The sequence below is a fragment of the Zeus faber genome, assembly GCF_960531495.2.
Source record: "Zeus faber genome assembly, chromosome: 1".
In the NCBI taxonomy this organism is placed as follows: Eukaryota; Metazoa; Chordata; class Actinopteri; order Zeiformes; family Zeidae; genus Zeus; species Zeus faber.
In genome coordinates this window covers 977,406-988,714 of record NC_137193.1, presented here as the reverse complement: position 1 = coordinate 988,714, position 11,309 = coordinate 977,406, and the positions used below count along the sequence as shown (strand labels likewise).

The 11,309-nt window shown below is 47.1% G+C and overlaps 1 protein-coding gene across 1 annotated transcript; it reads left to right on the top strand.

Annotated features, from left to right (window-relative positions):
• The first annotated feature begins 1,123 nt into the window (after positions 1–1,123).
• Positions 1,124–9,985, top strand: LOC307235205 (uncharacterized protein). The gene is made up of 3 exons (XM_080007229.1): positions 1,124–1,414; positions 3,110–3,508; positions 8,726–9,985. The coding sequence occupies exons 1-3, from the start codon at positions 1,135–1,137 to the stop codon at positions 9,586–9,588; spliced, it is 1,542 nt and encodes a 513-aa protein (XP_079863355.1). The 5' UTR covers positions 1,124–1,134; the 3' UTR covers positions 9,589–9,985.
• The last annotated feature ends 1,324 nt before the right edge of the window (positions 9,986–11,309 follow it).

The following is an 11,309-nucleotide window of genomic DNA, read 5'->3' as shown; positions in this document are numbered from 1 at the left end:
CCACAATGCTTTGGGAGAATGTCCTTTGGACAGATGAGTCAAAACTGGAGCATTTTGTCAAGTCACATCAGCTCTATGTTCACAGATGAAAATGTGAAGCCTTAAATGAAAAGAACATCACACCTACTGTGGAACATGGAGGAGCCTCTGTTATGTTTTGGGGCTGCTTTGCTGCGTCTGGCACGGGGTGCCTTGAATCTGTGCAGGGCACAATGAAATCTCAAGACCATCAAGGCATTCTGGAGCCAAACGTACTGCCCAGGGTCAGAAAGCTCCGTCTCAGTCGCAGGTCCTGGCTCCTCAACAGGATAATGACCTAATGACCCAAAACACACAGCTAAAAGCACCAATAATGGCTAAGAACAAAACATTGGACTATTCTGAAGTGGCCTTCTATGAGCCCTGATCTGAATCTTATGGAACATCTCTGGAAAGAGCTGAAACATGCAGTCTGGAGAAGGCACCTTTCAAACCTGAGACAGCTGGAGCAGTTTGCCCAGGAAGAGTGGGCCAAATTACCTGTTGAAAGGTGCACAAGTCTCATTGAGAGACTACACATGCCACTTGATTGCAGTGATTGCCTCTAAAGGTTTTGCAACAAATTTTAGGTTATGGGTCCCATAATTTTTGTCCAGGCCATTTTTGAATATAGTAGTATATACTATAGTTTTTTCAATGAGCTGTAAGGGTACCAACAAATCTATTTATGTATATTTTTCATATTCAATTGGAAATAAAGATGACAAACAAGTAAAATTAAAAAAAATTAACATTTAGTTATCCGAATAGATCACCTCATTTAATTGACATTCATATATGAATAACATCAGTAAGGGTGGACACGGTGTTCGGGCCTAAGTGTGTTATCAATACTAACTCTGCCGCTACAAGTCTGGCGCTTTTGCACGCATAGCACAGTGGAGTGCTGTGGAGTCTACTTATCACAGGAGGAGAGAAGGCTATAATCGGCAATAATAAACATTCCTAATATAAAATAAACATTTACATTTTCTTCTCATTCTAGAACAAGGAGAAGCTCCCAGCAGTGCTCTTTGACCCGGAAGTAGATCACAGCGCTCACTTTCCCGCTGCCTCCAACACAGACACGTGACCAGAAGCTCCACGACGACAACAATGGCGGAGCGGCTCGAATGCTTCACCTTCTCGGTACGAGAGCGAATCTCTGCGGCGGTGGGAGAGCTTCTGTTCCTGTGCGACAAGGTGAAGGTGAGAGAAGAAGTGAGAGACGCGCTGAGCGACAAGGTGATAGCGGCAGGAGGAGACGTTTTCAGAGAGTTTGAAGGCTCTGTGCTGCACTGGGAGAGCAGACGGAGGCGCTCGGAGCAGGAGATGCGGAGGCTGTACAGAGTGCTGGCTTCCATCCTGAGGCCTGGAGTCCAGCTGAGCAGAGCAGGTCTGGACCCTTCATATACATTTTCAAAAGCTGATGTCACATCTACCACATGGCAATTACAAAGAATTATCAGCCACGTAAACAAAGTCTTTCCTTAATGGCCGCCATCTTAGTGCTAGGTATGAAACAGTGCAAGTTACAAACTTTTCCTACAGCAGTGGGACACTGCAGCAAGATTGCTGCGCTATTTATGTGCTGTGGCTAGGCTTGGGCCCCACCCAAATTTCACGATAGATGCTTTTATCGCCGTTTATCATTGTATCGTCAATGACGGGGGGCAGTTTCTGAGAAAGTGTCCCCATTACGCACAGTTTTGTTCCATACCATTCTGCCTGTTTCATTCCATAAGGAGACGAACAACCATTGTGGGCACCCCAACTCTGGCATGCGCATCGTTTTTTGTTTACTAAAAATTAAAATGGGTAGTATTTGCACAGACTGTACCCTTTCTACCTTTCCAATATGTAATAAACAGAAAGCTGTCTTGAATCTCACCTTCAAAAATGACAATTTTGATTGTAATTCATTCTAAATGTAAATTTTTTAAATTTAATGTATCATTATTTTAAACCTTGGTTCGATTTCAATTTGAATTTCTGGGCATTTTGAGTGTATATAGTAGAATGCACCAATCTTGTGGTTTCACCAGACCTGCCAAACTGCACGCATTTTGTGTACCAACCACGGAATACTTGGTTAAAAATAAATAGATAAATAAAATATATATTTTAATTTAATTACGGAAATCAATCAATACAAAACACCGTACATTTATTGGGTATTGAAACTACATCCCTGCAGTTTAACCAGAGGTGACGACCTGTTGTTCTCTAACCCCCTCCCCCTCCTCTCTCACTCAACATCCACTGATGGGCAGCAGTACTTTATTATCCAGCGACGCTGCAGTGCTGAGGTCAGATCAGAAATGTGACTGTAATGTAAACATATAAAACGTTGGGAATAGAGATGCACCAACCTATCGACCGCTTTTCATCTTGATCAGTGAAATGTTTGTCTTTTTTTTGAGACTTGGTTCTGGACGAGTCACTCAGGAAAACGAGTCGTTCTATTTGATTCATTTGGTTCAGTTGGTTTATTGCAACGTGAGGGAAGGAGGACTTCCAGTGAACGAGAGTGAGAAGAATCATTTATTATTACTTTTATTTTAGAACTCAAGTTCCAAATACATATAATAGAAAGGTATATTTGCACTTAAAAGTGACTTTCATTTGAAGTTCGAACTGGATATTTCCATTTTAGTTATATGTTGTGTCCAGTTACAGATTGTATTATACTACAACTTGGTGACATTCAGCATATAGCGACGTGGTCGGGGACCAATTACAAGTGTACCCCATGTGAGCATGGGGAGAACATGCAAACTCGATACAAAAAGGAACCTGATCAGGAGATAGCCCGCTGGAGTGCGGTGCCAACAGCTCCCCAGGCGTGGAATTGAACCCAGGACCTTCTTGCTGTGAGGCAGCAGTGCAGTGCAATACCCGCATGAACTCAAAACGTTATTTAATAGTCAATGTTTTATGAAAATACAATTTAATTAAAATCTGAATCGGCCAAAATCGGAATCGGCAAGTAAGAGCAACGGAGACTCCGTGTTACACTATTGTTGGACTCAAAATATTTTCCCGAGGTTGGCAGGTCCGGTTCACTCATCTTTCTGGGTTTGTTTGTCAGCGTTGCCTCTAGAGCTCCAGCAGCTCTCTGTCTGTAAAGAGGAGCTTCCCCCTGAGCAGCAGGAGGAGGAGGATCCAGGGCCCCCACACATTAAAGAGGAAGAGGAGGAGTTCCCCGTGAAGACTGAACATGATGAAGAGTGCGCTCAGTGGTCCCAGCTTCATCAGCGCCAAACTGAGGTGAAGCGAGAGGCAGAAGCTGTAGCCAGCACCTCAACTCAACAGATGGAAACACAAGCTGATGGAGAGGACTGGGGAGTGTCAGAAGCAGCCAGTAGCTCAGATCCAGCAGCTGCTTTACAACCAGCTGGTGCTGAGCAGCTCTTCTCTTCACACTCTTCTCAAACTGACACTGAGGACAGTGATGAAGATTGGAAGGAGACCAGACAACCTCACTCAGGTAAGTTTTTATTTTTTATCCTTCCAAGCTGTTGACTCGATGAATGTCAACAAGTAACAACTTCATCAATTGTTGATTCCATTCATTCAATAAAATAAGCAAATGATATGAGCACTACTAGGGCTGCCCCCTAAAAGTGGACCAGTTGAATCATCAGTCGTAAACATGTCCGTCGACCTGAGGTCCTTCAAGTTGAGTCTTTTTTATTTTTGTCATTCAGTGTGCATTACGATTACAGAATAAAACAAAAGCTTACAAAAGTCACAGCCATATCAATTTAATGGGGAATTATAATTAAGGTGAATCATGAATATATTTTTATATGTGTGAATCGTTGGGATACAAATGTGAGCACGGTTCTGTGTGCCCTGATCTTCATGCCTCGTTCCTCTAAATAGAACTGAAACCGTGCTAATTAAACTTCATTGACATTCATAGTTTGTTCAAATAATTTCAAGATTCAAGAGGTTTATTCGTCACATACATATACATACTTTTATACAATATGCAGTGAAATGTTTTTGCAACGCACCCAGAGATAATGCACGATAGTTACTAAACCGAACATAATAGCTAAACAAATTCCTACCCAGCTAACTAACTGATTCCTAAAACAGTTATAGTTGCAGTTGTAATGCAGTTAGTGAATAGAACAGTAATACAGTGCAGTATGCAGTAATCCAGAACAGTGATACAGTATGCAGTACAGTATGCTACGTACAGTACAGTAAGGCAGTGTGAGTGACTCCGTGAATTTTGTTAGGATTCCTGGTGAGTTCAGCGTTGACGGTCCTTATGTCTTGATGAAGAAACTCCCTCTCAGTCTCTGTTCTCGCTCTGTGACTGAGGAGGCTTTTGCTCGACCGCAGCAGCTGGAACAGTCTGTTTTTGGGGTGGTGAGGATCCTTCATGATGCTGCTGACCACTCTCTGCAGGGCCCGCCTGTCCTGAGCAGTGCAGTTCCCAAACCAGGCAGTGATGTTGCCTGTCAGGATGCTCTCCACTGCTCCACAGTAGAAGGACTTGAGGATCCTCACCGAGACCCTGAATTTCTTAAGCTGCCTGAGGTGGTAAAGACGCTGCCTCGCCTTCCTCACCAGAGTGTCTGTTTGTAAAGTCCATGTTAAGTCCTCTGTGATGTGGACTCCCAGGTACTTGAAGCTGCTCACCCTGTCTACAGAAGTCCCATTAATCACCAAGGGCGCGTGTGTCCTTGTTTATAATCCCTTAGCTCCTTAGTTTTGCTGACGTTCAGGTGGAGGCTGTTGTCCTGGCACCAGAGTGACAGGTCAGCCACCTCCTCACTGTAAGCCTTCTCATCGCAGTCGTTGATCAGGCCACCATTACGGTGTCGTCAGCGAACTTGATGATGGTGTTGGAGCTGGACCTGGCCACACAGTCATGTGTGTACAGTGAGTACAGTAGGAGGCGGAGGACGCAGCCCTGGGGGGATCCTGTGTTCAGGGTGAGGGAGCTGGACATGTCCCTCCCCACCCTAACCACCTGGGGCCTGGCTGTGAGGAAGTCCAGGATCCAGGCACACAGCGGAGTGCTCCGTCTTAGCTCCTGCAGCTTGACAGCCAGTCTGGTGGGGACTATAGTATTGAAAGCTGAACTATAGTCTATGAACAGCAATCTCACAAAGGCCCCCTTCCGGCCATCAAGGTGTGTGAGCGTGGTGTGCAGTACCTGGGAGACTGCATCGTCCGTGGATCTGTTCAGCCAGTACGCAAACTACAGTGGGTCCAAGGTGCGGGGGAGGGAGCCGCAGATATAATCCTTAATCAGCCTCTTGAATCACTTCATGACCACCGAGGTGAGGGCCACCGGATGGTAGTCATTCAGGCAGGTAGGAGAGGCCATCTTCGGGACAGGAATGACAGTGGACCTCTTGAAGCAGGACGAGACCACCGACTCGGCCAGGAAGGCATTGAATATCCTAGTGAACACCGGGGCTAGCTGGTTAGCACAGGTCTTGAGTACTCGCCCAGATATGCCATCTGGTCCCACAGCTTTCCTGGTGTTCACACGCATCAGAGCCCTCCTGACGTCATGCTCAGACACTGAGAGTGTGCGCTCATCCCCAGCAGTGTAACTCCAGTTAGCTGGTGAGGTCGCGGTGCTGTTGCCAGACTCAAACCGCGTTCAGTTTGTTGGCTAGGGAGGCGTCCACACTTGTGGCTGGGGAGAAGCTGCTGTTGTAGATCCTAATAGTCCACAGCCCCTGCCACAAGTGTCTGGTGTCCTGTTGCTCTATCTATCGCTCCACTCTGTCCCTATACATCCATGCGAGCATTCAGAGTGTCGCAGATGGATTTATCGACCCACGTTTTCTGGTTCAGAAATATCCAAACTTTCACCGTGGTAACGATGCTTTCCACTAATATAGCTATACGTAGCTACTTCCGTAAACTCGCTCACGTCACTGGAACTTGGAATTGGATTGGAGCATGTCCCAGTCTACGTCAGTAAGAGTGTCCTTAAGCGCGATGCACGGCTTCTAAACAGGGATCAGAGCGATGGCCGTGTGGTCCGATTTCATGAAAGCAGGGAGCGAGACGGTCATGTGCCCATTCTTGTACGGTGTGTAGCAGTGGTCCAAAGTTCTATCTCCCCTGGTGGCACACGTGATGTGTTGATGGAAATTAGGCAGAGCTTTTTTAAGGATCGCCCTGTTGAAGTCCCCAGCCACCACCACAGCCGTGCGGGATGTTTGTTCTGAAGTCTGCGCAACACATCATACAGGTCGACAGTGCTGTGTCGGTGTTCGCTTGCGTGGAATATAAACGGCTGTGATGATGACCATGCTGAATTCCCGGGGGAGATGAAATGGACGGCTTGAGATGGTCAGCTGTTGCAGGTTCTGCGAGCAGGAGCGGGAGAGTCTTGATGTTGTTGGAGTTACACCAGCGGCTGTTGATCATGAGGCAGACGCCTCCACCCTTGGATTTTCCCGACTCTTCCGACCTGTCGGCGCAGAACACGGAGAAGGACTCAAGAATGGAGAAGGAATGGCTTCATCCGGCACCAGTGGGTTCAGCGTGTCTCCGTCAGGCAGAGGACGCAGCAGTTTCTCGTGTCCCGTTACATTACATAACATTTCATTTAGCAGACGCTTTTATCCAAAGCGACTTACAATTGTTCAATCACAGACGGACGCAGCCATCAGGAGCAATTAGGGGTTAAGTGTCTTGCTCAAGGACACCGTTGTAATGTAATCCTTGCTCGAAGGTCATCCATCTTGTTCTCCAGGGACTGAACATTACATTTACATTACATTTACATTTAGTCATTTAGCAGACGCTTTTATCCAAAGCGACTTACAAGGGAGAATAACATTCAAACTACATTGCGACAGAGACATTAGTGTAACAACAACATTAGTGTAACAATAAATACTGCTAGGTGGTGCTAAGTAATTGTAGGTTAGGACAGGAGGTACTCACTGAAGAGCTGGGTCTTCAAGTGCTTCTTAAAGACAGAGAGGGAGGTCCCCGCTCTGGTCATTTTTGGCAGCTCGTTCCACCAACGTGGAACTACAAATGAGAATAGCCTGGATTGCCGTGGCTGTATGGCCGGCAGAGCCAGGCGACGCTCATTTGAGGAGCGCAGCATCCGGGGGGCAACATGTGCTCTTACAAGAGCATTTAAGTAGGCGGGAGCATTCCCAGCAGTCACTCTGTAGGCCAGCATAAGAGACTTGAACTTGATGCGGGCGGCTACAGGTAACCAGTGGAGCTCGATGAGCAGCAGAGTGACATGTGCCCTCTTTGGCTGGTTGAACACCGGTCGCGCCGCCGCATTCTGTATCATCTGTAGTGGCTTCACCGCACAGGCCGGAGAGCCTGTTAGGAGGGCGTTGCAGTAGTCGAGACGGGACATCACCAAGGTTTGTAGCAGCAGTTGAGTGGCATATTGGGTCAGGTACGGCCTGACCTTTCGGATGTTGAGTAGTGCGAAGCGGCAGGACAGGGAGACGGTGGCCACCTGGTCCGAGAATGTCAGTTGGTCATCAATAATGACACCAAGATTCCTTGCAACCTTGGTAGGAACAAGAGATAGGGAGTCGATTTTAATATCAATGTTGTGATAAATACCTTGTTTGGCTGGGAAGACCAGCAGTTCCGTTTTTGCCAGATTTAGTTGAAGAACATTAGCAAGAATGATGCTTGGCAGAGGTGGACGGTAAGGTTGCGTCCTCATTTTACATTACATTTAGCAGACAATTTTATCCAAAGCGACTTACAATTATTCAATCACCGACGGACGCAGCCATCAGGAGCAATTAGGGGTTAAGTGTCTTGCTCAAGGACACTACAGCATGATAGCAGGAGGAGCCTGGGATCCAACCAGCAACCTTTAGATTACTAGACCACCAGCTCTACCTCCTGATCTACCATCCCCGACAATTCTCATTCTGAGAAATGTGCATAATCAACAAGCAGCGCCTGTGCAGGTTTCTAACGGGTGGCACCACATCACAATCAGTCACAATCATTGAGTGTTTATTAAAACCTTGTGGTGTGAAAGAGGCTTTCCGCTTTCTACTGTAACAAAATTCTCAAGGTATCTGGGTTCATACAGATTATTCAGTCAATCACATTGCTGATGTGTGATCAGTGGTGTGTTGAACACTTTCTCCTCAAACTTAATAAAACAGAAGATAGTGTTTGACCCCAAATCCATTGGTGACCACTCTACTGTGGTCATCCATGACCAGTGGATAGGACAGATGAGCTCTTACAGATATCTGGGCATTCACTTTGGTGACTAAATGGGGCAGTGGCTCAGTAGGTAGAGTGGATCCTCTAGTTATTAGAAGGTTGCTGGTTCAATCGCCGCCTCCTCCTGCTAGCATGCTGTAGCGTTTTTGAGCAAGACACTTAACCACTCAGTGTGTCCAGCTAAAAACCCAGGTTACACTCCTCACACAGAGCCATGAAGATTCTGGGAGTGGGGCAACATCCCACCCATCAGGCTCTTTTTATCAGACAGGCACAGAAAATAATTGGAGACCCTCCACATGTCCTCCACTCTGAGTACCAGCTCCTCCCGTCAGGCCCTACTTTTGCTCGGCTCAGTTGGCAAAACAAAGCGGGTTCACGGGTCCCAGCACAGCACGGTGGTACGGCACGACAACAACAGTCGGCCATCTTTCTGCCATGACCTACCTTCTTTGTCATCAGCTCTTTTCTTTCTCTCCCTCTGTTCTTCCAGCGGTGAAGACTCGTGGATTTTCCAGTCCTAAGCACATTAAGAGGAGTCACAGCGAGCTTCACGTCAAACAGCTGAGGAGTGGAGAGATCAGAGCAGAGAGTCTCCTCCCCTCTGCAGCCTCTCAGCCAATAGGAACCTCTGGAACTACCAGGAAACAGAAGCACACATCGAGACATTGTTGTAACCAGTGTGACAAGAGTTTCCTTAACTCAGGTCATCTCAAAAGACATCAGAATATTCACGCTGGAGAGAAACTGTACCACTGTGAACTGTGTGGGAAGAGATTCAATCGATCAGAAACTCTTCTGACGCATCAACGTATTCACACTGGAGATAAACCATACCACTGTGACCGGTGTGGGAAGATGTTCAATACAAGTAGTTATCTCAAGATACACCAGCGTCTTCATACTGGGGAGAAACCGTACCACTGCGACCAGTGTGGGAAGAGATTCAATAGAAGTAGTCTTCTCAAAATACATCAGAGTATTCATACAGGTGACAAACCGTACCGCTGTGACCAGTGTGGGAAGATGTTTAATACAAGTAGTAGTCTCAAAATACATCATCGTAGTCATACTGGAGATAAACCGTACCGCTGTGACCAATGTGGGAAGAGGTATAATAGAAGTGGTGATCTCAAAATACATGAACGTATTCACACAGGTGATAAACCGTACCACTGTGACCAGTGTGGGAAGATGTTTAATAGAAGTAGTCATCTCAAAATACATGAACGTATTCACACAGGTGATAAACCGTACCACTGTGACCAGTGTGGGAAGATGTTTAGTACAAGTGGTTATCTCAAAAAACATCAACGTATTCACACAGGTGATAAATCGCTTCCTCATCTTACATGAAGGACGTTGTTGTATCCAAACTGTCCACTCTCAAGTGCTTGGGCCTCCACAGTAGATCAGGGCCTGTACTCAAAGGTCTGAGAACCTCTCCTAGGAATCACATTGTTAGATTAACTAGGAGTAACAGTACTACTTCAGAGTAGGGCCCAAGTTAGTTGAGAAGCTTCCTACTCTCATTTTCAGAGGTGGAGGACTTCAGGTTTACAACAGCCTGCGATACAAAATGGAAAGACTGTCGTCCATGTTGAAATGCTTTTTGTGATATTTTTTCACATATGTATTCTTGTGTAATGCATTATGTATGTATGTATGTATCCTAATATGCTGCCAACTATGACACCTACATCTCCAGTAAGGTTGAATTGCATCCAGTGAATTGCCTTAATGTGTTTTATTTTTTGATTTCTTAACATTAAGTGTTAAAATATCTGTAAAGTGAAAATAAGTTGTGTTCTGAGTTTGTCACACCACAGGGGGGGGGGGGGGGGTTCCGCTTGGCATGAGTTCACGGTCTCCCTGAAGACGGAGGTAGCTGTGGCAGGTCCGTCCCATTAACCAGAGGAGGATGCAGGACATTTCCGCAATCCATATGACCGGTCCAACAGGCCACTGCCCAGTTCCTTCATGAAGGTCAAATCACTTGGTTTTATCTCCCACTTCTCTGCAGAGAGAGAGATGAACACATAAGAAACAGACATACAGTAATATCCACTGCTGTTTCATCCAGGGACACGGAACAGATCGTCACCCCAATCGTCGATACCACAACAGCAGCAGGCGATGTCCGGCCTGGTGAGTGTAGGAGACTGGTCGATGCAGAGAGGCTGTCTGGCACCAGGTTATCACAAGTGTCCATTGCAATGCGGATTCACCCGAAGGAATTCTTTCAAACACCGGGACGTGTTCCTTGTCAACATCTTTTTTTCTTTCGTATATCATCAGATGGCCAACTCAGTGTCATATAGCCACGCCCTCGTCTCCAGTCCTAGGTCAAAAAGGCCAGCTTCTGAGGGTGGGCTGTATAGGGGGCAGCTGGTGATTATGTGCTCGGCAGTCTGTTCAGGTTCGCCACACTCGCATGACGCACTGTCGGATAGGCCCCACTTCTTTAGAGAGGACTTGAAGCGCCCGACGCCAGTACGCAGGCGGTTCAGCGAGGTCCATAGGTGGCGTGGCATGTCTTCTCCTTTTACACCTCCTCCTGGGTCCCGGATGTATCGTTGGATGCGGGAGGGCGCAGCTGACTCCCACGATTGTCTCCAGGATGCTGCCAGCCAGGCGTCCTTGGACAAGTCGTCAGGGATCGACTGTAGCATCTCTTGTGCTGCCTTGTTGTAGGGATGGCGAGACTTGAGCCTGCATGGTGGTGCCGGTGTTGTTGTGGCTTTGTGTAGGATGTGCCAGTCGTTCTTCTGGGCTTTCCTTGCCAGGGCGAGGGTAGCTGCTTCCCGTCGGAGACTGGGTGGGGCGATACCAGCTAGGACTGGCAGGTAGGACACAGGGGTGGGTTTCAGACAACCAGTTACTATCCGGAGGGCGCTGTTGATGACAGTATCCACCTTGTTCGCATGTGGACTTCTGCTCCAGGCAGGGGCACAGTATTCCGCTACGGGTAGGACCAGGGCTTGCGTGGATATGCGTAGGGTCTGGGGGGAAGCTCCCCAAGTCGAGCCTGCAAGGCGGCGGATGAGCGAGACCCTTGCGGTTGTCTTGGCCTTCAC